General features: G+C 47.7%; 1 protein-coding gene across 1 annotated transcript in view; it reads right to left on the bottom strand.

Moving 5' to 3' along the window:
- Positions 1-4,773: 4,773 nt before the first annotated feature.
- The window catches only part of LOC147718169 (uncharacterized), a 64,538-nt gene continuing 41,831 nt past the window's right edge, over positions 4,774-27,480 (bottom strand). Inside the window, exons 4-5 of the mRNA XM_086919265.1 lie at positions 14,409-14,512; positions 4,774-11,413 (exon numbers count right to left, since the gene is read on the bottom strand). Of these exons, the coding sequence (XP_086775391.1) occupies positions 11,302-11,413; positions 14,409-14,512 (216 nt within the window). The 3' untranslated portion in view covers positions 4,774-11,301. The remainder of the gene's footprint in view (positions 11,414-14,408; positions 14,513-27,480) is intronic.

Raw genomic sequence — 27,480 nt, 5'->3', positions numbered from 1 at the left:
AATTAGGCCGCAAGCCGCGGCCTGGTGTGTAGTCGGTGCCGGTGCCGGGGACAAGGCTGCCAGATGGTCCGAAGGTGGGTGCCCGGGCGCGCCGCTGCAGGCGTGGTGTAAGCAGCCTCTGTCATCCGCCGCACACCGGGGGCCAGCAGGGTGTTGAGGCACCGGGGGAGGGGTGGGGGTAGCGTGCGCTAGGCCTGCCGCCGTTCAGTATCGCTCCTGGCAGAGGGGGTCACAGGGCCACACGTACCTCTCCCGTGAGCGGGATTACACCGCAAGCATCAGTGCCCAAGGGTTGAGACGTGCATTGGATCCCGGGGCGGGAGATCTCTCACGGTCGATGGCAGCAGGCCCGACAGCGCCGGATTTTCCTGGTGGGCTGATCCGCCGGCCGCGAACCTCTTCTCCAGCGCCGGTGTCCGCTCAGGGAAAGCAGCTCCGGGGCAACAGTTCCCGTAATCAGTATGGGGTGATCCGGGTACCGCTTTGCTCGTCTCGGTGTCAGGAACCACCTGGGAAAGAAATCAGGATGTTTTCACTGGGTAGGATAATGCAGGATCGTGTGAGAGTGCTCAGTCTGGCGAGAGCCTCACATCGGTGCGGCCATCTGGTTTGGCGCCACCTAGCGCCCCCCCATTTTGTAGGAATGGGGTTATCTTTATTTTCCTGTTATTACACTTTCACTTTGATTGATCCAGGGGTGGTTACCCTAGACTTTCAGTTGTCCTGGGAGGTGTGTCTTTTAGTATGGTTATGTCCTGAATTTATTATTAATGTTTGCCCAGACCTTGAGAACCGTTTGTCATGTTTATTTCTCAGATTTCACCAAATCTTTCCTTAAGTTGACCAGAGTAGGTAGGCCTCATTTAGGCCCATTGTTATTTTTTTCCACACACATGGCCCTACACCAATAGATTTCATGAGTTATCCTTAGCTTAAGTTGACCAAAGTAGGTAGGCCTCATTTAGGCCCTTTGTTGTTTTATCATTAGAAGTTGTAGCACATTTAGTTCTTAAGTTGACCGAAGTAGGTAGGCCCCATTTAGGCCCCTTGCTGTTTTCATTCAACAAATAAGTCCCTACATCAATAGATTTCATCAGTTCTCACTAGAAGTTGAGGCACATTTAGTTTGAGGATGCTTTGGTTAGTTTCTGTTGTTCTCAGATCAAATCTTAGATATGTTTCAGCATTCAGGTCAAGGGTGCTTTGATTTGTTTTCAATTGGTTGTTAGATTTGTATTCCCTACATTAAGTTTCAGGTGGAATTTCCTTAAGTTGTCATTCATTTTACAGAGGTTTTTTTTGGTTTTTGGTGTTGTTGATAGATTATGTTGATGTTTGTTTATTTGGATGTTGTTGTTTATAGATGTTCGCAAAATAAAGTCTAAGGGTGGAATGTATTGACAGGCTTTTTGGCCCTATTTGGCAGTGATAAAGACTTTAATCTTGCTCACATCTAGGATATGTATTCCTAGCTTGTGTTGGCCCTTTTAAGCCCTTTCTTCCAGACCTAGAAGAGGCCATCTATTGCCTATTGGCTTTGGCCTGTCATTTTTGCTTATAGTAGAGGTTGGATCCTGTGGTCCTGACTTTATATTACACATTGGTATGGTTTATGTAGGTACTCTGACAGAGCTAAGGGTTATTTCATCCTTCTCAGGCCTACAAGGCCCAGAACTAGAGAGACTCCATTTTGATGGAGCTGAGAGGCTTCAGGGGTAAAGGTAAAGTTTATAGTTAAGGCTGTTGACTGCTAGGGAAAAAACCAGTCAGGACTGCTTCTTATCCGAGGAATGTGTTTGTCTCTTGGGCCCAGACATAACAAGCAGCTGGCCACTGCGGTTGCGCAAAGAGCTCTGGAGCTAGCACAGGAATTCCGTGGGAGGCAGCCCTCTGTTGGAAATTTCCATGAGGGGAGAGGAATCCATATTAGCGAATTGCAGGAGAGGAGGAGTGGTCAGTTCAGTTTGGTTCTTGCAGAGGAGAGAGCAGGATGTCTGCTGGAGCTGTAGAATGCAGTGCAGTTCTGGAATGGAAAAAGAAGGCAGATGATTGCTGAAGCTGAAGAGAGAGCAGTGACTATCAGCTAGGACTGCCAGTTTGTCAGAGAGCTTCAAAGCAGATGGAGGAGCTAAGGCTGTCAGCTGGAGAAATTGAACCAGAGGCGTGTAGCTGTGGTGACGGAGGGAGAGACAGAGAGAGCCCTGATCCCATCAGAGACAGAGAGAGCCCTGATCCCACCAGAGTCAGAGAGAAATCTTCCTTCTAATAGGTGAGGTAATCTAAACTAGTCCCCTTTACACTTACACCTTCCCATGGCTATTGTATGTCTAAACCTTTTCTTTCAGCGGTGTGTTAAAGTTCCTGTTAGTTATAGAGACCCCGCAGATCTGTGTATGTGTATTTCATCATTGTTGTAATAAAGATACAAAGATACCCCAGTTCTTAATGAACTAGTGTGCATTTATTATTCTTATGATAAAGCTAGCCTTTCTTCTAACCAGTTGCTGTTGAGCAACTGACGGATCAAAAGGGAGTAGGAGCGCTTAAATCAGGGAATACCTCAATCACATAGTGTGTATATCTTTTGTCCCCATACAGTGGAGGTAACCTTGTCTCCTAGTCATGTATTACTGTTTGAACAGATGTTACCCCTGATCAGGTAAGTGATAGTTGAATAATTAGGGAGATAGGAGACCTGCAACTAAGGGATAAAGTTTATACCAGGTAATTTGGCCATCCCATAATATTATTGTAGTAGCAAACCCTTAGTGAATAGTGAGAGAGACTTCCCTACATAGAGACAGAGAGCTGAAGGTATTCATAGGAAAGTGGTCGTCATTGGTAAGTGGCGTTAGTGAGAGCACTGATTGGGGTCAGTGTGTAGATCTGCCGGATTGTGGATCGTGTGTGAATGAGAGCACTGATTGTGGTCAGTGTGTAGATCTGCCGGATTGTGGGTCGTGTGTGAATCAGAGCACTGGGACTGCAGGCCCGTGTGTAGACACGCCGGATTGCGTGTCGAGTAAGCACTGAGGGAGATCAGTGTGTAAGAGTACATAATCAGAACTGCCCCAGGGTAGATTAGTCTGGACCCATGTGGTCGCGAGACTATGAGGTATGAGTGTGGTGTAGGGCATGGATGTCCTTAGTAATCAGTGAGTATTCTTAGTATCCCTATAGATTTAGTGGTGTTTCTGATGATATGAGCTTGTATATTGCGAGTTCCCCATCCTCAGGTAGGTACCCAGGTGCCTGGATAGATGGTCCTGAGGAGGGAGGTGGTTACGTTCCGGCTGGATTGGAGGGGCTCTCAGGAGCTGATCCCATCTGGTCCAAAAATCCAGTCGTTACAGGCGTCAACTGGACCCTCCGCGTCGAAAGCACGCGGGTGTATGGAATCCGGCTCGGAACCGAGCTGGAAGAGTTAGGCACCGAACGCAAGACAATACCGACGTAGAACTAAAGACCTTTTGGTCTTAAGAAAAGTTTTCTATCGATTCCGACTAGAGGGAACCAATATACATTCGAACCCAATGGCGGAAAAAAAAAACAATCTGAGGATGGAGTCGATGCCCATGCACACTGTAGTCCAGGGGAGGAGCCACCTATCTCGTGATACTTCGAAGACTCTTCCAGGACAACAATGTGCAATCATCCGGACCCAACACTAGGCGGCGATCTATGCATAGATATGAATTCAGCAGCCCACACGCCTCGAACATCTACATTCGATTCTGAAAACATAAAGATAGGAATCAGTGGTCAATACCCTAAATAAACCACAGGAATTGACCATTGATTGAGAGAGAAACCTCTCCAAGGGAGCAGATCCATAGGATGTGGAAACAGATTCAACCTTAACGGAAGAAGGCTGCAACTGAGGAGCAGGCTGCACTGAAGGGTGCCAGGACGATCTTTCTTCCTGAACAAACACAATGTCTTTGCTCTCTACATAGCTGGCATGTTACTCTACACAAACAAAACAATTTGTTGTTCCAGGCACGAGCACCCTCTAGAGGAGTAAGATTAATATTTTGTTGATCTGTTCGAGCTAGCATAGCGCCGAGAGACTACACAGTGCTGGTATCCAGAGTTACCATCCAGGCTGCAGAGCCTACTGGGTCTCCAGATTACCAAGGCCCCTGCAGCTGCAATTCGAGCAATTCTACAGTTTCTACTACTGCTCTGGTTTAATATCAACCACCACCCTATCAGCTGAACAATTGAACTGATGCCATTACAAGAGATAGTACTGTATGGGAACGCCTGAAGCAGACCTTGCATTAAACAACATCACTGCTCAACATCACTGATGCTGCTGGCTGCAGGACAGATGCCCTTCTAAGACCATGGTCCTATTTTGGTTTTGCTACCGGAGTGTTATTCCTATGAAATACCGACAGCCATTTTCACGTAGCACATTAGGGTCATCATGTTGTGAATTTATTGTGTATGTTGTGCTGTACAGTTTAATTTGGGAAAGGTCCTCTGTTGGACCATGGACACTGTAACCCCTCCAAAGGTGACGTCTTACGGATTTATTTAGTATGGTCATTTATGATCTAAACATGAGTTGTAATGAAATACACATGAAATTATCCAAATTAGGTGCAAGCGGGATCTACTAGGGAAAGCAATATCTACTGTCACAAATATTTTTTCAAACACCAACCCTGTATATTGGTTAATTCCACAATTACCTGATTCTTAAAATGCATGCATAGGAGAGCAGAACGACTGTACATTACTGAGAACTAATAAAGAAATTACAGATTTGAGTGGTATCACACCCAGACCAATTTATTTAAACAAATGACACATATCAGGATCAATGTTGCATTAAGAAAAATCTTTCGGATCACCTAATTCTGGTCCTCTGGTGTGCTTCTACGCAACCGACGGCAAATGGTGATTTGTTGTGTCTGTACTCAAAGGAAGTAAGGAGAGTACATACACATAACACATAACGGGGGTTGCCCCTGTGTAGGTATAGTTAGGTTAGAGTTTCCATAGGAAGAACATTTTTTGTCCAGCTAAAAATGTAGTGCTGTTTCATCAACGTTCATCCACCTCTGCTTCTTCCTGGAAAGTTTTGGGGTGATCCGTCAAGTAGGGGAGGGGAAAAAAGGGTAGGGGATGAAAATGTTTTCTTTCTGTTTACATTCATATAGGAACTATTGGGAAGCAATGCTGAAAAAATGGCAAAGCAATTACTCCAAATCTAGCAACAAGTTTGAACTTTACTCAAAGTGTGCTTTTGTGTACATCCATTTAATAATTTGGGAAATGTGCATTTAAAGAGGTGCTTGGGGTGGATTTGAAATAGTTAAAATTAAAGTGCTATCTAGACGGTTGGTCTCGGGAACTCCCAGTGGAACTGTAAATTCAGTAGACTCCGCCAGTGTCCTGAAATGGTTACAAAAAAAATAAATTAAATAATTGAAGTTGGAAGAAATATCTTTTTTTCCTACCATGGCTTCTGTGGCACTCCCGCAAGACCCAGCACAGTCAACCTGTGAGGTAAAGGAATACTTCTGCAGGAGCCACCTGATTGGTGCCTGCAAGGAGAGGGGGCGAAGGGGGGTTGAGGGGGGGAGGAGGGAAGGTGTTGGCACAGGCCATGCGACCAACTCATCACGTACATTCAAAGGCTGTGCACAGCAGGAGGTTGAGCACCTATGGGAACGTTAGGCACAGGGTCTCTGCACAGGTGCCCCTTCTCAACGTGCCCCGCCTCGGAACTCTTTAGAGGCAGAAGGTTACAACTTCACTCTAATCCTTTCATTGCAGCTCCTGTGTACTATAAACTGCTGGTCGTGGCTCACATCAGTCAAAGAGTAAAAAGATGCACCAAGATTCTTAACATGCAGTAGAGTGGGAAATATGCCCCTTCCACTACCACCTCTACTTCAAGCACCACTGCCCTGCCTTGGAAAGATATGTAAAGTGGCAAGAAGATTACAACTGGGCAATGTTGGAATATATTTCTGGAAGCACTATACAAAATATCAAAATAAGGCACACCACATGGAGTAAATGTCTTTGAGAATGCTGTCTCTTACATAATTCGGAATGTCCAAATGCCCACCAGAATGATAGTTTACTACCCATGTGCTCCCTTACGGGGTGAGTCATATGAGTGGCAAAGTGCAAATATAGTTGACATAGTGCTTATGGTACAGAGTAGTATAGAAACCTGCATAGCAGAGGCACTTAAATACAGGGTAGCTAATGCTTCCTATGTAGGGATGACTAAATGGGAGAATCTGTTTTTGCCCCTCCCACTCCCTATAGATCACAGTTTAAATAAATTAAATCCAGCATTTTCTTCTTTGGGCAGACTACAAAAAAGGGTAGTACCTGTAATGGAACATAACTCGTTTTCACTGAACACGACTCTCCATTCCTTATAGACATCTGCTACAGAAAACTTTACCTACAAAATTCTATAGAAAGAGCTGCAGCTTTTAAAGTGCATAAAAAGGGACTCAGAAATGCCACATATATTACAGAAGTTTGGAATAAGTTCCGCCTTATTGGTTTAGATAATACGTTGTTGTCGTGTTATCTGTATGATCAGAACGATGAAAGAAATTATTTCGGAGCCAGATGAACAGATTTTATGTAGCCTGCTAGAGAACACTAATCAACCGTGACAGTATCCAGGCACTTGAGCAGGTGAGTGAGCGTATGATCCCCCACAGAGGTATGCGAAGAGTCAGGTGTTCAGCTTCTTGCGGAATTTCAGAAGTGAAGAGAAGGGCCGGATGTACTGGGGGAAGTCGTTTCATGTTTTGAGGGAGATGTAGGAGAAGGAGCGAACTCCTACTTTGTTTTGTGAATGCCGGAGATGTATGTAAGTAAGAGGGTGGTGGAGAGATTTCATCAGAGAAAACCACGATCTGGACACCTCCCAATCCGGCTTCCGAAGCAACCACAGACCGCACTACATCCGCTCCCTCCTCGACCAGATGGCAAGACCACATCCCTCATCCTACAGGACCACTCAGCTGCCCTCGACACCACCTCCAACCACACTCTAATCATGGGACTCCACGATGTAGGCTTCCGTGAAAAGGCAATGGATAGGATCCACTTCTTCCTGACCGGCCACACACAGCGAGTGAGACTAGCTCCGTTCCTCTCTGAGCCTACAGAGATCAGCTGCTGAGTACCCCAGGGTTCTTCCCTGAGCTCCACCCTCTTCAACGTCTACATGGCCCCCCTCGAAGCCATCGTCAGAAGTCGCAGACTCAACATCATCTCCTACGCCGACGACACCCAGCCGACCACTTCTCTCACCAACGGAACCACCGCCATCAGAATCAACTTTCAAACGGAATGAAGGCTGGATAAAAGACAGCTGCCTCAAGCTCAACTCGGACAAGACCAAAGTATTCATCCTGGGACCCACTCCCTCAGCCTGGGATGACTCCTGGTGGGCCGTTGCACTTGGAACCTCTTCCACCCTACGGACCACGCAAGCAACCTCTGCACTGGACTTCTCACTCTCAATGAACCGCCAAATCAACTCTGTATCCTCATTCTGTTTCCACACGCTCCGCTTGCTTCAAAAGACTTTCAGATGGCTTCCCACAGAATCCAGAACGACTGTCTCCCATGCACTCATCACCAGCAGACTAGGCTATGGCAACACACTCTATGCCAGTGTCACCCAGAAACCGCTCATTAATCTACAAAACCTCCAAAACACTGCACCCAGTCTGGGCCTCGATATTCCCTGCTGCAGCCACATGACAACACCCCAGAAAACGCCACTCTCTCCCAATCAACAAGAAAATCACCTTCAAGCTCCTCACACATGTAAACAAGGCTCTTGTAGGAGAGTAGGGTCTGCTGTCCTATGGTCACCCCACTTTTTGCTTCACTGGTTTTTGACTTAATGTGGCTGTGGGCCTGCTAATTAGACCCACAGCCCTGCTGTTCTCTCTCTAAATTCACAACCATGTACTTTAGGTACATTACCAATTGGGTATTGGGTCACCTTATCAGCCCCTGTACAGTGTACTATAGGTACCCAGGGCATAGGTGCATCCACGGCCTACCAGGGGCTGCAGGATATCTTTTGCCACCCCTGGCTGGCCATCCAAACTAACACAACTGGCTGATCACTCAGCTGTGGCAAGGTGGTGTAATCACCCCTTGCTTAGACATAGTATACCTATATCTGACCTTATATCTGGACACATATGCACCTATAAGTCACTACTATGGCAGGCCTTAACAATCCTGGAGGCAGAGTGCTTGGTTTTATGTGAGATGGTGCTCTAGCATGAGCTGAGCCTGTCTGCAGCTTTCGGAACCATGTCCTTATAGCTGTTCTGGGATATTGCCATACCATATACTCTTAAGTGCATTATAATCCTCGCAGTTACTTGCTAACTATGGTTTGGCTTTATCAAAGCATGTCGCGTAAGGGGTCATACGCTTTGGAATACTACCCCCTCGCCAGTTCTGGCAACGGGGGCAGCATCCTTCTAGAGGGAGAACACATGTTACTTTCCTTAAACGCGGTTAAATCTAACCAGAGCCTCAGCATCACAAAATGGATGCTGCTGCCACAGACACAAGTCTGGACTCCTGCTGCTGACCGAAACTCCAGCAGGGGAGGCCTGGACAAAAGATTTCCTGTCACAGGGAGGTGTTACACCACCCCAGACAGGAGATAGTGGATTGGGGCAGGGAGGGCTGAATGAAACTAGACACTGCCTGGGGCACACAAGGTGTCCCATGCAAAGTCCAGTTCAAACCGGTGCTGGGGCACTCCAGCCCCAGCTCTAGCGCGAAACTGGACAAAGGGAAAGGGGTGTAACCACCCCCTTCCTGGGTCCCACCCATAGGAGGGACATAGCAGGTGATCCAACCCCTTGATTTGGAATAAAGGTAGGAGCCGTGCCTTAGCACATCAGATCATCCTGACTGAAACTTTGATACGAAACTCTGGACCCTTCGACATCCTACTCGACGTGGAAGACTGAAGAATCTCCCTTGTGGTCAAGGAGTGACCACCCCGCACAAGCAGGCACCATCAGCGCTCAAAGGTTTTCTTTATTGTTGCTCCTGCCGGAGCTCGAACGACAGACTGTCAAGAACCAGACTTCCAGACTTCCAACAGCCCGATCCACAGTCCCATCAAAGCTGAGACCCGTGGAGGCGACGAGAGACGTGGGACCGGCCATCTTGTAAAGCCAGCGAAGTGCTTCCAGTGCAGCTCCCGAGGCACCCTCGAAGCTGTGCATTGGGGATTGAGAAAGCCCCAGCCCCGAGCAGCTTTTGCACCAAAGATCACCTCTCCACACTCACCGAGTGCTGCGTGGTGCCCATCTGCATTTTCCTGCTAGACGCGTTGTCCAGTCACTTGCCCATTGGCTATTGGGCTCTGTGACGACGAACCTTCGAATTTTCATTGCTGGTCTGGTTGCTCCAGACTGGCCCTTGCTCCCCTGAAAAGGAGCAGTCCATCAGACCTTCCAAGTCTGATCCAGAAGCCATCTTCAAGTCCTACGTGGGTTGCATTTGCCAAGGCCTGTTGACTCCGATTCGAGAACCGTCACTGCCAACAGCGAAAGCCTTCGTGGGACAGCTCGTGTCCACCATCTGGCCGTCCTCGATCCTTCCTGGTCCATGTGGCGGCCGAGACAAGCTTCACGACATCACCTGATCGCAACCAGACATCGCCTGGTTCCTTCCTGGTCACTGGCTAGTGACCCAGACTCTGTCCCCTCTGATTTCAGGTACTCTACATCTTCGATCCACCCCTGGATCCAACCGGACTCTTCCCTCCTGGTCGTCTGCAGCATCTTTTCCTCCAGGCTCCATAGAACTCCACGACGAAACGGACGCACTTTGGCACCTATGCACCCGCTTCCTGTGGGTGAGGTAACCAGAGTACTCCGGTGCTCCTGTAGTGGTTTACACCTCTAGTGTCCTAGTTTTAAGTGGTTAAGTTCGAGTCCAGTCGGAAGACTTCTAAATCAGTAACTTTGTAACTTTTACGCACCATTGACTTGTATTGGTGAACGCGGTTGCCTATAGACACTGCACCCGCATCCTGTGTGCCTCCTAGGTCCTAAGCTTCATTAGTCCAGTGTAGCCCCAGCAATTCTCAGGGCCCTAGGCCTTACCATAGTTCGTGACGTGGTTATTATACCACTATTTTAGTATATGGTTTGAGTGGCCACGAGGGCATATCCATATTTGTGCAACTTTTGTATGTTATATGAAGTTCTTTGTTTAACGCTTGTGCTTCTGTGCTCATAAAGAGTACAGGGGATTATTCTAGTAATAAATACATATATTTTATAATATATAACTTGTGTGGTGTCCTTTCATTTGGTATTAAAGGGATTGCATATGGTAAAACAGCTGGCTTCACATGCCCTCTTGAGTTTAGCCTAACACTGCTTTTGTCCATGCTACCATTAGGATAGCTGGTCTATAAGGTTGACTTACAACCAATCACCATAAGGGTTGTTTGGACTGCTGCAAGGTGCTCACTAGAATAGTGATCATCATATACCAGGCCAACTTCTCACAGCTCTCCACAACGTAGGACCAGAACACCTGACCCACTGCATCGCTTTCCACACACCAGCCAGACAACTCTGCTCCACCCAACTCGCCCTGGCCTACGTCTCATGGATCCACAAGACCAGAACCAGAGGAAGATCCTTCTCCTACCTCGTCTCCAAGACCTGAAACACCTTGCCCCACACCTCAGGCAATCCGCACCGGTGACCCAATTCAGGAAGGACCTCAGACCTGGCTCTTCAACAGAACCTCCCCACCCAGACAGATCAGGAGCCCCCCCCCCCAGTGCCTGGAGACCTTCATGGCTGAATAGCAGCGCTTTACGAATCCCGGATAGATTGAGAGGAGAAGTTTAGTCAGCTGGTGAAAATATAGGAGGTAGTTAAGGTACGTTGGTCCGATGTTGTGTAGGGCTTTGTATTTCCGCTTCATCAGGTAGATATGGTATAGTCTTTTTTCTTTCATCACGTTCCTTGGGTTTGCAGATGGTTCACACACACCCACCCCAACACTGGAGGGAAGCATCTGTCACTATGGTGAGTGCTGGGATTTCCTGATGAAAGGGAACACTCTTCAGTAGACCAGTTGATCAACATCACGAAGGGAACCTGGATCAGTTCTTATTTGCAGTGCTTGGAAAAGGCTGAGGCACCAAACATATGCGCGTTAAGCTGCAATTGATCCTTTGACTGATTTTGGGGTACCACAGCCACCTACTGGCCTTTACACATCTTCTCCAGTGCAGTTTGGTTAGAGAAAAGTCTCCTTAGTACAAATGTAGGGTCTTTTCAGATCACATCCAGACACCCATAAGTCATCATCTTGAATGTAGGCGCAGTCTCCAGAGTCTGGCACTTTACATCTGGGAAGAGAAAGAGAAAATCCAGGGTGAGAGAGTGAGTCAACAAACACGAATCACTGAAGATAATGTGATACACGGAGTATTTGAACAAAGGAGATTGAATGGGGCAGAAATCATTCCAGAGAATGAGGTCAGGGTAGAAGGAGTGAATTGTTCGTATATTATGTGCTGGAATGAGCAGTAGAGGTGGGATTCTATTTAGAGGGAAGGGCTTATTTATAAATAATGCCCTGGGACAGCAATCAGCTACAAATCAGAGGTAGGAAAGCCGTCACATCACACAGTCAATGAAGCACCAGACAGGGCTCTAGACCATTTACTCCTGAAGTTTGATTGCGTCACTCTAATGGCTACATGCGGGATCCCCACTCCTCCAGATTTTGGCGGGGAAAGCGTGCATATAACCTAAAAAAAGGTGTCTTAAGGCCACATGGAAACAAGCATTTGCAATGGAACACGTCTCGCATTTTCAAGAGTTTAAGCCATTGGCATAGTAAATGACAATGCCTTTATTGATCTGCTTTGCTAATTAACGCGTAAATAACAGGCATTGTCATTTACAATGCCAATAGCTCAAATTCTTGTAAATGCAGGACCTATTCAAAGAAGCCGCCACCATTGTCTCGGGCTGCTTGGAAAGATGATGCGCGCTGAATGTTGCAGGAAAGCATGTTGTGCCTGCAGTAGGAGAAAATCATTAAAAAAATAGTGCTTACAGACTAAACAAGCACTGGCAATGCCAATCGGTCTCGCCATATTGATTAGTTTAGTGTTGTAGTTTTTATAAAGAGCATTATTATTATGCTAATCATTGCTAACCTACCTATTTGGTCACATTAGACTTACTCCAGCTCTTTCTGCCTAGGTGCTCTCCAAAAAGCAAGCAACCTTTGATTCAAAACACAATAAGTGTAAATGCAGATTAAGAGAAAAGCACCAAAGTGGACTGGCCTATCCAAGAGCAAACAAGCAGCAAGTTCCCAGCTCTAGCACTCTGCAACCACATAAGTCCCAAATAAATGCCTATACCCAGTGCTTAGTTTATAAATCAAAGTGCCGGGGCTAAAAGCAAAACTTAAAAAATGCACAAAAACACGTAAAAACCACCATTACACTTCTATAGTGACACAAACACAATAAATGTAAATTCAGCTGAAAAGGAAACCCCTAAACTGGACCTGCCTATGCAAAATCAAACAAGCATCAAGTTCCATGCTGCAGTATTAGCAGCACCTGCCACGTTCTACTCTTCAGCACTCTGCAGCCACATATGTCCCAAATAAAGGCCTAAACCCAGTGCTTAATTTGTAAAACCTGAAGTGCCGGGGCTAAAATCAAAACTCTAAAAGTGCCCAAAAACATATCAGAAATGCGATAATTAACTACAATCAAAATACTCCTTCCTTTAAATAAATTGCTGCCAAACTATTTGCAATTGAAAGCAGGCTTGCTTATGAAAAAATCAAACAAACAGTAACTACCAAGTTTTACTCACCAGCACTCTGCAGTCACACAGTTCCCAAATAAAGACCTACACAGCCAGTGCTTAATTTGTAAAGCGTTAAATGCCAGGTCTAAATGTTAAATTTTTTTAAATGCCCAAAAGCCGCAAAAACGCGATGTCACAGTAGAGTCTAAATACTCATTCCCTTGAATAAATTGTCTTCAAACTATTTGCAATTTAATGAAAAAATGCTCACTTCTATAGCAACAACCACAAAACCTGCCTATCTAAACTCAATAAGATATTAGTTTCAGCAATTCTCAAGTATCTCGCCTAGCTACAACTAGAGTAAATAAAAAAAATGTGTACAACTTTTGACACAAAGAACCACCCCTACATATTAAAAAATACCCTGACCTAAGCACATTATATCTTATTTTGGAATAGTAGCAATATAAAATATATACAGTGTTGATATCACAAATTAAACTACGTCATTTGTGCCACAAAAAGCTACATCTAACAGAAAAGTATTTCAAATGCACGATAGAGGTTGACTTAATTAAACAGGCTGTAAATTAAACCAGGTAAGGAAACATATGGAGAGAAATATTGCCTTTTAGAGGGAAATGGTATAGTCCAAGCTCTGTTTATAATCTAAAATCAGGCCCTTTGGTTGTCTTATCACTGAAAATACAAGATTTAAAGAACATTATTGTCTACGGTTGCTCGTGGAAGACAATTTCTATGGACTGGAATCTAGAGAATGGTAAAGTAATTCTGGTATTTAACTGACCTCTTCTGTTCGTTTTCTATTAAGAAAGTTAAATAGAGGCAGTTGCCAGAAAAATTAAAAAAAAAAAGTCCCTCAGCAGAAAGCAATTCTGGTATTTTACGGACCTCTACTGGTCGTTTTTCATCAAGACAGTTAAATAGAGTCAGTTGAACAAGCAGAAAGCAATTCTGGTATTTTACTGACCTCTACTGGTCGTTTTCTATCAAGACAGTTAAATAGAGGCAGTTGAACAGAAAAAAAGGCCCTAAGAGGAAGCAGACAAGTCCTAGGGCTGATCTCCAGAGCCCACAAAGTATATACACATATAAGTATATACTAAAGTATATGCAAGAGGTCTTGAATGCTTGACCTAAAAAGGAGCAAATTGAGACGAGATAAACCTAAAACAATATCTATGAACACTCCAATGTTTACAACACAATGGCAAAAGCAAAACTTCAGAATTTTTGAGCTACCACAAACAAAAGCACTTTGTGTGAATGTTTCATTTGGGAAGTAGTTCATTGATCTTTGGAAAAAATAACTATTAGATTAGAAGGCTCCTCGAGGTGAACGGGTAGAGCTAGCATGTAACAAGCCCTTTAGCAGTCAGACTCATTGTGTCTATTCCACATTACCTCACCACAGCTTCAAAATGGATCACTGACTGCCTGCCAGCCAAGTTGTTCACTACACACGCATGGCTCAGCCCAGATTTCAGCTTTTATCTGGCAGTAAACACAAGATCTTCAAATGCATAGGCTATAGACCCTTACAGGCTGCTGTTGCAGGCTGTACCGTTCGCCCACCGGATTCCACTCCCGCTTTTCTGTAGACCGATCCACATGTGTTTCACGGAACAAATGTGCAGTAAAAAATTCTGAAAGAGAAAAAAGAAATAACATTCAAATGTTATTTAAAATTAACAAATTCATAATTATTTGTGGCAAACATTCCCCAAATTTGACCTAATCGAAAGGAATATCTTCTGTTTTCTTTTCTATTTGCCAAAATCTCAGAAAATGTCCCGACTTACATCAAGAGCGAAAGATTTAGCAACAGCATACGTGGGGGGTCCAGAATATAAAACATATGATACTGTCTCATGTGAAGGATTTTCTGATCTTTGTTTTGCATGAAGAACAGTCACGGGGTGTTGGGGCAGGAATGCCTTCTGCATGGTATACAGACATGTACCCCTGTCTTCAGGGCCAAGGTGCCAGCCAACACAATAATCGAGCCTGTGCTCGGAGGCCAAAGACTAGTTTAGGGCCTGTCCATGATAAATCTAAGGGCCAAAATCCGTTCTGTGATTTCATAGTGACATGGGACAATTGTCTTGTCTTAGGTTACTGAATGGTTTTGGCATGGGTTAAATCTTCTGAGCAGCGCCTTGAGTTGGACAAAAAAAAAAAAAAAAAAAAAAAAAAAGAGTGCAGCCGCCTCACTTGTATAAAGTTCTGCTGAATTGTGTTCTTCTAAATGACAGACTCATCCAGTTATTGCTACATCTTGATGTTCAGAAAGATAAACACGAAAAGGTCATAGGAGAGATATATCTGTGGAATGGCAGGGGCAATTGAGACTCTTATGCTTCATATGTGCACAGGTTGGGCTTGGGGTACTATATGGTAAAACTAGACCCTGCTTCAGACATGACAATTAGAACCTTGCGGTGACATGTTGTGTGTCTGCATGGTGAAGTTCAAAGTTTATTCTGATTGTGCGATTAATTAAAATTATATCAAACATTATAATGTAAATAACAGCACAACAATATGGAAAGACTGTACCATACATTATCATAAAAATACAGAAGACAACACCCACTCATGCTAGCAGCGGCAAAAGGACAGGGTAAGACAAGTGGGAATAAAAGTGCATGTGCATATCAGAGCCAATAAATAAGAAAGACCCTCATCCTACATATACCAAAGTTAAAGTGGAAGCGGTACCAAACCCAATGAACCACAGGGCTCTTCAGATCCTCAATGAGGAAAGCTGGCCATGCTAGTGCTTGGTGAAGCAGATATTGCACTTTTAAACTTAACTTTCAAGGAGTAACCTTTTTAAGCATTGATGAAGCAGTTACCATGAACTTAATGAATCTTGCTGCAATTAACAGGAGTCACCTTTCAGACAATCAGCTCCAGCTGTGTCTCGGCCTTGATGGACAATAGACCTAAAAATTGGGAAAAGATAATAACGTCTATGTGAGAATAAAAAGGGGCACAGACACAGGTCATTTAAAAGTGATCCCCGATGAAAACCACAGACCCTGCAAGATGCATCTGAGGTACTGGTCAGTCGACTACTTGTACGCTCTGAGTGGTATTAAATAGGCCTGGGCGGTAAGATCCATTCCACTCGCAGAATTTGCGGAATTTGCTTATTTCGCATTCCGGGGAGAACGTGAAATTGCCTAAAATTCTGCGTTCCTCAGATTCGCTGAATTTTTTGCTTGTTCGCGTTCTGAAAATGCGTGTTCGCAAGATGTTTCTCCCCGAGGACGCAAACGGCGATCGCGAACAGGAAAAAAGCATTGCGAACAAGCAATTCTGCGTGTTTGCGGAATTTTCGCGTGTTCGTGGACATTTTTTACCGTTTTGCAGAACTTTGCGTAGCGCGACTACGCAAATTCCGCCCACCGCCGAATCTGAAGCACATCAGTTGTGATTTTACTTTACGGTTTGTAGGACGTGAAAAGTGTGCTGGAAGAGTCATTGCTTTGGTATGAAACAGTTTTCACGTCAGCATACGTCTTGGTACTAATGAAAACTAAGTCCTTGTGAGCTGATTAAAGCCTTGATTGCTTTATCAGTAACTTCGAAAAACTTCTCAGAGGCCTTGCAGAGTTCAAGGGGTCTCTAGCAGCAAGGAGGTCAGCAGCTGCCTGGACAAGCTTGTGAATATCTTATTTTGGGTCCTCTATAATGTACCACATGTGCCTTTTTATCGATTCCTGTTCAGCGACTGGAAATTTGGATCAGAAAGTTAAAAAACTAGCAGACAGGACATAGTTTTGATGAACCAGATTAAACTCCAGGCGAATCTGTACTCGTGCAGTACCGGCCGGTATCTTGAATAAGTGCCTGTACACTGACATTGGGCCGGCCAAGCCAGCGTGTGATACGATTTCAATGAGCAAATGCTCTATATACTAATGAAGGCTTAGATTTGCTTTCGATAGAATTGTGGCATGCAGTCAAGTCCAGGCCAGAACGATTTTGAAGGCGGCGCTGGAAAGCAAACGTAAGAGCCTTTGCGGGTGTTGCAGAGCCTCGATATGCAGAGTTGGAGGGCTGCATTGATCGATCCAGACTCCTAGGTGCTTGACGCGAGGCAATCTTTCGATCTTCGGTGCGTTTAAGAACCAACCTCCATTTTCGATTCTCTTATGACTGAAAATTAAGATCTTAGTTTTTGAAACATTGATACAGAGTTTATCTCGCAATATTTGGCCAGGGATGTCAAGGCTCTCTGAAGACCAATTAAAGTCCAGTCCAGATGTACTGAATCATCAACGTATTGTAGCATTTGCACCTTCTTCGCTTGGAGTTTCACTGAAAATCAGTTTACTCTAGCAAGGCGGGCATTAAGGTCCAGAAGATACAAGTTAAACAGTAAAGAAGCTAAAATACAATCTTGCTTAAGGCCCATGGTTGGTGTGGAATTTAGCCGAGTACGCCCAGTTGCTGGACATCCGTACCTTGACCCATGAATGAGTATGAAGACTCCTAATTGCATCCTATAAGCGAGGCGAGCTGTCCTATGCATTCAAGTTGGCCCCTCATTCAAGGTGAATGTATGGCACATGTGTGGAGTGTGGCTATGATTTGTTTGTGGATGGTTGCTATGACCAGTAAAAGGCCTGAATGCAAGTTGTGTCCCCTATTGTCCCTACCAATCTAGCCAATCCTGCTTCAATGATCATCGAACAGACTAAGGTTTGAAGTGTGCAACTGAGTCAACATTTGAGCCTAAAACTGGCACCAGACGTAAAAAATGCTCAGATTGGCATGAAGGTTCTGTCACATTAGCAGATAGTTGTGTTCATTGGGTCTCTGATGTAAAATAAAAGTACTCAAATGTGAACCCTTCTTCAACTCTAGTAAATCATTTATTGCACTTTATGAAGCTGCTCAGACTAAGAGGCAAACTGCAGAAGACAAGGTTCACAATTGTGTCCCTGGGGTTAAAAGCAAATAGATGAGCTACCTTGGGCATAACTAAAGTGAAGAGTTTTGGCGTCCATGGCCTAGAACAAGATCAGAAATTCTTCATGCATAAAAATGGGTCAGCCGAGCCTGCCTATCACAAGTGGTCGGGATGCCCCAAGATGGATGACCATCATTCTCTAAAGGACAGGTCATTCCATAGACAGTTGCTGGTCTTCTGAAGATGTTGAGATCAATCCTCTCTCTTGAGGGTGGACTTTATAGGTTATGTAGTGAACGGAATTGCAAATGCTACTTACCAGTATGCATCTGTTCTTGGCATGTAGGCCTGCTGACAGTCATATCTGTGCATAGATCGCCGCCTAGTGTTGGGTCCGGATGATTGCACATTGTTGTCCTGGAAGAGTCTTCGAAGTATCACGAGATAGGTGGCTCCTCCCCTGGACTACAGTGCGCATGGGCATCGCCTCCATCCCCAGATTGTTTTTAGCCATTGGCAGAGATGGAGTGAAGTATGTGAGTGATGCCTATGCTGCGAGCAGATATATGAATATATATAAATGTATGAAGACTGCAGCTGCTACAGGCGCCGGGGAGGAGGGTGGGCGATATGAATGTCAGCAGCCCTACATGCCAAGAACAGATGCATACTGGTAAGTAGCATTTGCAGTTCGAGGCATGTGGGCTGCTGAATTCATATCTGTGCATAGAATACATAGCAGTCCTCCCATTATTGGCGGCCGCCCGTGCCAGCTGCAGCAGTCTGAAAAAGTGTCCTGAGAACAGCCTGACCAACAGCTGCTTGCTGTTTGGAATGCACGTCTACACAGTAATGTTTAGTGAAAGTATGTGTGGTAGACCATGTGGCTGCTCTACAGATATCTTCTAAGGGAATATTACCTAAGAAAGCCATAGAGGCCCCCAGCTTCCTGGTGGAGTGGGCTCTTGGTGGAATTGTGAGAGTGCGCTTGGCCTTAGCGTAGCAGATCTGAATGCATTTTACAATCCACCTAGCGATCCCAGCTTTGGAGATAGCGTTTCCCTTGTGGTGTGAGGCAAAAGCAACAAAAAGCAGCTTGGTCTTACGAAAATCTTTGGTCCTGTCAATGTAGTACATTAAGGCTCTTTTCACGTCAAGGGTGTGGAGCATCCGCTCCGCCAGCGACTCTGGGTTTTGAAAGAACACTGGCAACTCAATTGTCTGGTTTATATGGAATTGAGATACAACCTTGGGTAAGAATTTGGGGTTAGTGCGGAGCACCACCCTGTTAGCGTGTACTTGGAAGAAAGGTTCTTGGATGGTGAGCGCCTGCAATTCGCTAACCCTCCGTAGCGATGTAATTGCTACTAAGAAAGCGACCGTCCAAGTCAGAAACTGAAGCTCACAAGAGTGCAGTGGCTCAAAGGGAGGACCCATCCGCCTTGTAAGAACCACATTGAGGTTCCATTCCGGAGCTGGTGGTGTCCGTGGTGGAATGACCCTTTTGAGTCCTTCCAGAAAAGCCTTGATAGCAGGGACCTTAAAAAGTGACAGGTGTTGCCTATTCTGGAGGTATGCTGCCATTGCAGACAAGTGAATGCGGATGGAAGAATACGCCAAATTGCATTGGTACAGGTGGAACAGGTAGCAAATGATGTTTTGAATGGAAGCATCCAGCGGGTCAATGTCGTGGTTTACACAGTAGACGACAAATCGCTTCCATTTGGCCGCATAACATGCTCTAGTAGTGGGCTTTCTTGCCTCCCGAATGATGTCCATGCAATCTGGGGGAAAATTGAGGTAGCCAAACTCTAGGACTTCAGGAGCCAGATCGCCAGGTTGAGCTGTTGCGGATCTGGGTGCTGAATGTCGCCATGGCTCTGCGTCAGAAGGCTGGGAGTGAGATGAAGCCTTTGATGCGGTACCACGGACAGTTCCAGAAACCATGGTACCATGGTTGGCGAGCCCACGTTGGAGCAACCAGGATGAGAGTCATCGAGTGCTGCCTGAGTTTGCGTGCCACCAGCGGTATCAGAGGTGCTGGGGGAAAAGCGTATGCAAATCTGCCTGACCAGTTCATCCACATCGCATTGCCCTGTGATTGCGGGTGTGGGAACCTGGCGGCGAAGCTTCGGCATTTTGCGTTCTTCTTTGTGGCGAACAGGTCTATCTCTGGATGACCCCACTTTTGGAAGTACGGTTGGAGTACCGATGGATGTATCTCCCACTCTTGCATCTGATGGCTGTGCCTGCTGAGCAGGTCCGCCATCTGGTTGTCTTTGCCTGGGAGATGCTCTGCCATGAGGAAGATGTTCCTCTGAATGGCCCACTTCCACATGCTCTGAGCCAGATGAGACAGCTGCGGAGAGTGTGTGCCTCCCTGTTTCTGAATGTTGTACATGGCTGTCATGTTGTCCGTCCGGATCAACACAACCTTGTTGCACAGATGTACTTTGAATGCCTTCAAGGCCAAGAAGATTGCCATCAGTTCCAATACATTGATGTGCATCTTCTTTTGCTGTAGTGTCCATAGTCCCTGCACTGTGTAGTGGAGTACATGCGCTCCCCATCCCTGGAGAGAGGCGTCCGTTGTCAGGATAATCTGTGGCACAGGCTCCTGGAACGGTCGGCCCTTGCAAAGGTTTTGTGGATTCCACCAATGCAGAGAGTTGTACGCCCGACCGCTCACCAACACTAGGTCTGTTAGTTGCCCATGAGCCTGAGTCCACTGACGTGCTAGGCACTCCTGAAGCGGACGCATATGTAGTCTCGCGTGCGGGACAATGGAGATGCAGGAGGCCATCATGCCTATCAACTGCATGAACACTTTCGCTGGAAGCGAGTGCTGAGGCCTGAATCGTTGGATCAGCGTTTGGATACTGGCGATTCTCACTGAATTTGGCTGCGCAGTGGCTGCCAGAGTGTTTATCGTCGCGCCCAGATACTGCCGTACATGGGCGGGCTGGAGATGGGATTTTGGGTAGTTCAGAGAGAATCCCAGATCGTGCAGGAGATGAATGGTGCGGGACACGTGGTCGACGCACTGCTGTTCTGTTTTTGCCTGAATGAGCCAGTCGTCCAGATAAGGGTAGACGTGGACGTTTTGGCGACGTAGATGCGCCGCCACAGTCGCCAGGCACTTTGTAAAGACCCTCGGCGCTGTGGTGACCCCGAACGGCAGAACCCTGAACTGGTAATGCTGGTCTTGAATCGTGAATCTGAGATACTTCCTGTGGGAAGGATGCAGGGGGATATGAAAGTATGCATCTTTTAGATCCAGCGTAGCCAGGAAGTCCCCCTGTTGAAGCAGAGGGAGTACCTGCTGTAACGTGAGCATATGGAAGTGCTCCGAGAGAATGTACCAGTTGAGGGGCCTGAGGTCCAGGATGGGCCTGAGGGATCCGTCCTTTTTGGGGATTAGAAAATACAGGGAGTAAACCCCTGTTCCCCTTTCTTGCAGTGGGACGAGCTCTATTGCCCCTTTTTGCAGCATGACTTGAACTTCCTGCTGCAACAAGTGCAAGTGCTCGCCGGACATAGGACGGCTTCTTGGAGGTATGTTTGGTGGAGTGGAAGTAAGTTCCAGACAGTAACCGTACTGGATAAGAGACTTGACCCACCTGTCCGTGGTGATGGATTTCCACGCGAGCAGGAACTGCTGGAGTCTCCCCCCGACCGGTGTGGTGTGGTCGGGGGTCAGTGACAAGCCGTCACTGCTTGTTGGCGGTGGTGGACCTGGAGCTGTTGTTTCCACGTCCCCTGCCCTTGATGTTGTTGCCTCTGTAGCCACCTCTACCCTTGTTGGTGTATGAGGTTTGGGTATTACTTTTATAATACTGTGTGGACTGCGATGCCTGACCCCTTGAGGTGCCTCTGGTATTGGAGCGGCGAAAGGAACCACCCCGAAACTGTTGAGACTGGAGTGCCCCCATAGACTTAGCAGTGTCCGTGTCTTTCTTCATTTTTTCCAGTGTCGCATCCACCTCTGGGCCGAACAGGTGGTCAGGATTAACTGTTTGGTTCAGGATGGTTGTCTGTATATCCGGTTTGAAACCTGATATCCTAAGCCATGCATGTCTTCTTAGCAACACACTAGTGTTGATTGCCCTGGAGGCTGTATCAGCCACGTCCAGCGCACATTTGATGGAAGCGTTTGTGATGAGCTTTCCCTCCTGAATTAACATTTCCCCTGCCTCCTTGTACTGGTCAGGCAAGTGTTGCAGCAGTGTTTCTAGGGTGTCATAATGAGCCCTATCGTAGCGTGCAAGTAGGGCCTGCGTGTTTGAGATTCGCCAAATATTAGCTGCCTGCGCAGCAATCTGTTTCCCTGAGGCCTCAAATATTTTTGACTCTTTGTCTGGGGGAGGAGCGTCACCAGTGGTCTGTGAGTTCGCCCTCTTGCGTGCGTTGGATACAACCAAAGAGTCCAGTGGCAAGTGTCCCTTGATGTATGTTGGATCCGAGGGCGCTGCCTTATATTTTTTGTCAATGCGAGGATTGATGACACGCGCCCGAGTGGGCTCCTTGAAGACCTCCGTCGCGTGCTTTAGCACTCCCTTGAGCATTGGCAATGTCTTGACTGACTTTTCAGCCACTGAGAAAGTGTCAAACAAAAAGTCCACATCCACAGGATCCGAATGCAGCTCGACATCATGGTTAGCTGCAGCTCTCTCAATCAAAGCGTTGAAGGCTGCCGAGTCCTCTGTCGGTGAGGTCTTTGCCGCAAAGAGCTGCGGTTCCTGACCCGACTGCGGGTCCTCTGGGTCGCCTCCGGCAGACCAAGGCTCATGTTCCTCCTTCGGATCCGAGTACGCCGGATAGTTGTACTCGACCTCCTCATCATCAGCATCCCCTGCGTTGGAACGCGTTGGCGAATGTTCTAAGGCTTGTGGAGATGTAGGCTCTATCGGGGCCGAAGTACCTGCAGAATCCTTCTTGTTTTTGAGAGGAATACGAAAATGTTCCAACACCGGCTCCGTGGTGATTTTCCTCTTGAGGAGAGACAGTTTTCCAGTATTGGCGTCGATGATGACCTCTCGACGCTTTTCCTCTGCAAGTGGCTGGAGCCGAGGCTTCGACACCACTAATGACGCTTTGGGCGTCGACACCTCCTTCGAGGGCACGCCTGCCCCATGCCTCGGAGCGAAAGCCTTCGGCGTCGACTTCGGCGGCAGGGTAAAGCGGATAGGCGTCTGCGCCTTTGCGGACTTTGGTGTGTGCTTCGGCACCACATCCCCTGGGTCGGGAACCACAGAGTCCTTCCGAATCCGTTGCAGGGACTCCGCGACCTTTTTCGTTAAGGCTGGAGAGGGCTTGACCGGCTCGAGCGATCTCCCCGAGTCGGGAGTCGGGTCGGCGAGAGGCACCGTCTTCGGAGCCGACACATCACGTTCCTTGTCCCCGACGGCCGGAGCCGGCGAAGCCAGAGCTGTGGAATCGCCTTGACGCTTCTTCGGAGCTTTCTTCGGGTCATCGACCTCGACCATCTTCGGCGCCGACGCGGCCGCGTCGGTCGACTTCGCCTTCGGCGTCGACCCCGAGCCCCTCGGGTCGGCCATCTTGGCGCGGCTCTTCAAGTTGGCCATTTTGAATTTCTTGGAAGTCGACGCCTCCAGAGCCTTCTGCACCAGTGCAGCTTTCACTTTTGGTTTCGAAACCGGAGGTGTGGATCCCAATGGCTTCACTTTCGTTTTTGTTAACGGGAGTGGCGCATCAGAAATGTCCGTGACCGGGCCCGGAGGCGGGGCTGCTGGACTAGTAACGAGGTCTTGGGTAAGGCCCGAAGGCGATCCCTCGACCTGGGCCGCATGAAGGGGGTTGACCCCTGAGTCAGTTAGGGGATGCTCTTCCTCCGAGCTATCCCCCACGGTGGCAATGGCCCCATCGTCGTCCCCTACCTCGTCGCCGGCTTCGTCAAAGTCCTCGTCACCCGCGTCGTAGGCATCCCCCTCGGACGCGGGGCTAGAGTCCGAAACCTGTAGGACATCGTCGTCTTCAACAAATTCCTCGAAGATGTTGTCCGGCGGGGGCGCCGGGGGTGCCGATAACTGGGCCTGGAGTCTAGCGGCCGGACGAATCTTGAGAGTCTTCTTACACCGGAACTTCGAGCAGGCCATACACCTGGCCTCATCATGGTCCGGTGACAAACATTTGTTGCACACAGGGTGCACATCGAGGTGTGAATACTTGGATGTGCACACCGGGCACCTTTTGAACGGAGTTCGTTCCATGTCTGGAGCGTCGAGTAGGCCCGTCCGCGCCGAGAGCACGCGGATGGGTAGCAAGAGTTCGGAGCTGAGAAACAGACAAAAACCCGAACGAAACGATACCGACGCCCAGCCTAAAGACCTTTTGGTCTCGAGTTAGAAAAGTTTATCAACTATCGATTCCGACAGAGGGAACCGAAACACATCCGAACCCAATGGCGGAAAAAAACAATCTGGGGATGGAGGCGATGCCCATGCGCACTGTAGTCCAGGGGAGGAGCCACCTATCTCGTGATACTTCGAAGACTCTTCCAGGACAACAATGTGCAATCATCCGGACCCAACACTAGGCGGCGATCTATGCACAGATATGAATTCAGCAGCCCACATGCCTCGAACATACTCCTCTAATCTTCCTCCTGGAAGGATGCGACTATCAAGCTTAATGGCAAGCAAATATAAAGGTGGCCTCGGGCGAATAGATGGCGAGGCTGATCTGACAGCATGACTTTTGTTCCCTTGCCACGTTTAGAAAAAGGCATCATTTCCAGATGAAGAAGGTATGCGAACAGTGGCTATACGTGAGCCATCTAGGAAATGGACCTCAACTAATTCAAAACACTAAAACTACAACATAGGAGATTATGTGCATGATGTTTGAAGGTGGGCAGTCAGGCAAAGATTGCAAATGTGGTGCTAGAGGCCGTTTTAGTCAATCAGGATTTATAAAGTGTGGCTAATCACCCTACAGGGTACCCAGGCGCTTGCAGGCCCCGGAGCCTTATTCGAACAGCCAGGTCTTGAAGGCCTTTCGGAATTCTAGAAGTGAGGTGATGGTCAGGAGTTGCGTGAGGAGGCTGTTCCAGGTAGATGAGGAGGTTAGTGGTACTAGCGGACCGTGTAATGGTACCAGCGGACCGTGTAATGGTACTAGCAGACCATTTAATGGTACCAGCGGACCATTCGGACCGTGTGATGGTACCAGCGGACTGTGTAATGGTACCAGCGGACTGTGTAATGGTACCAGCAGACCGTGTAATGGTACCAGCAGACCGTGTAATGGTACCAGCGGACTGTGTAATGGTACCAGCAGACCATTTAATGGTACCAGCAGACCATTCGGACCGTGTGATGGTACTAGTGGACCGTGTAATGGTACTAGCGGACCGTGTAATGGTACTAACGGACCGTGTAATGGTACTAGCGGACCATTTAATGGTACCAGCGGACCATTCGGACCATGTAATGGTACTAGCGGACCGTGTAATGGTACTAGTGGACCGTGTAATGGTACTAGCGGACCATTTAATGTTACCAGCGGACCGTGTAATGGTACTAGAGGACCGTGTAATGGTACTAGAGGACGATTAATGGTACTAGAGGACGATTAATGGTACTAGAGGACGATTAATGGTACCAGCGGACCGTGTAATGGTACCAGCGGACCGTGTAATGGTACCAGCGGACCGTGTAATGGTACCAGTGGACCATTCGGACCGTGTAATGGTACTAGTGGAGCGTGTAATGGTACCAGCAGACCGTGTAATGGTACCAGCGGACCAAGTAATGGTACAGCAGACCGTGTAATGGTACCAGCGGACCAAGTAATGGTACAGCGGACCGTGTAATGGTACTAGCGGACCGTTTAATGGTACTAGAGGACCGTGTAATGGTACTAGCGGACGATTAATGGTACTAGCGCACGATTAATGGTACCAGCGGACCGTGTAATGGTACCAGCGGATCATGTAAGGGTACAAGTGGACCATTCGGACCGTGTAATGGTACGAGCAGACCGTGTAATGGTACGAGCGGACCGTGTAATGGTACGAGCGGACCGTGTAATGGTACGAGCGGACCGTGTAATGGTACCAGCAGACCGTGTAATGGTACCAGCAGACCGTGTAATGGTACCAGCGGACCGTGTAATGGTACCAGCGGACCGTGTAATGGTACCAGCGGACCGTGTAATGGTACCAGCGGACCGTGTAATGGTACCAGCGGACCGTGTAATGGTACCAGCGGACCGTGTAATGGTACCAGCGGATGGTAACCGCGGACCGTGTAATGGTAATGGCGGACCATGTAATGGTACTAGAGGACCGTGTAATGGTACTAGCGGACGATTAATGGTACCAGCGGACCGTGTAATGGTACCAGCGGACCGTGTAATGGTACTAGCGGACCATGTAAGGGTACAAGTGGACCATTCAGACCGTGTAATGGTACGAGCGGACCGTGTAATGGTACGAGCGGACCGTGTAATGGTACGAGCGGACCGTGTAATGGTACGAGCGGACCGCGTAATGGTACGAGCGGACCGCGTAATGGTACGAGCGGACCGCGTAATGGTACCAGCAGACCGTGTAATGGTACCAGCAGACCGTGTAATGGTACCAGCAGACCGTGTAATGGTACCAGCAGACCGTGTAATGGTAATGGCGGATCGTGTAATGGTACCAGCGGACCATTTAATTGTACTAGAGGACCGTTTAATGGTACCAGCGGACCGTATAATGGTACCAGCGGACCGTGTACTGGTACCAGCGGACCGTGTAATGGTACCAGCGGACCGTGTAATGGTACCAGCGGACCGTGTAATGGTACCAGCGGACCGTGTAATGGTACCAGCGGTCCGTGTAATGGTACCAGCGGACCATTTGGACCGTGTAATGGTACTAGCGGACCATGTAATGGTACTAGCGGACCGTGTAATGGTACTAGCGGATGGTGTAATGGTACTAGCGGACCGTGTAATGGTACTAGCGGACCGTGTAATGGTACTAGCGGACCGCGTAATGGTACCAGCAGACCGTGTAATGGTACCAGCAGACCGTGTAATGGTACCAGCAGACCGTGTAATGGTACCAGCAGACCGTGTAATGGTAATGGCGGATCGTGTAATGGTACCAGCGGACCATTTAATTGTACTAGAGGACCGTTTAATGGTACCAGCGGACCGTATAATGGTACCAGCGGACCGTGTACTGGTACCAGCGGACCGTGTAATGGTACCAGCGGACCGTGTAATGGTACCAGCGGACCGTGTAATGGTACCAGCGGTCCGTGTAATGGTACCAGCGGTCCGTGTAATGGTACCAGCGGACCATTTGGACCGTGTAATGGTACTAGCGGACCATGTAATGGTACTAGCGGACCGTGTAATGGTACTAGCGGACGGTGTAATGGTACTAGCGGACCGTGTAATGGTACTAGCGGACCGTGTAATGGTACTAGCGGACCGTGTAATGGTACTAGCGGACCGTGTAATGGTACTAGCGGACCGTGTAATGGTACCAGCGGACCGGTTAATGGTACCAGCGGACCGGTTAATGGTACCAGCGGACCGGTTAATGGTACCAGCGGACCGGTTTATGGTACCAGCGGACCGGTTAATGGTACCAGCGGACCCTGTAATGGTGCCAGCGGACCGTGTAATGGTAATAGCGGACCGTGTAATGGTACCAGCAGACCATTCGGACCG

This window comes from Lissotriton vulgaris, chromosome 4_2 (assembly GCF_964263255.1).
Source record: "Lissotriton vulgaris chromosome 4_2, aLisVul1.2, whole genome shotgun sequence".
Lineage (NCBI taxonomy): Eukaryota > Metazoa > Chordata > Amphibia > Caudata > Salamandridae > Lissotriton > Lissotriton vulgaris.
This window is presented reverse-complemented; position numbering and strand designations above follow the sequence as displayed.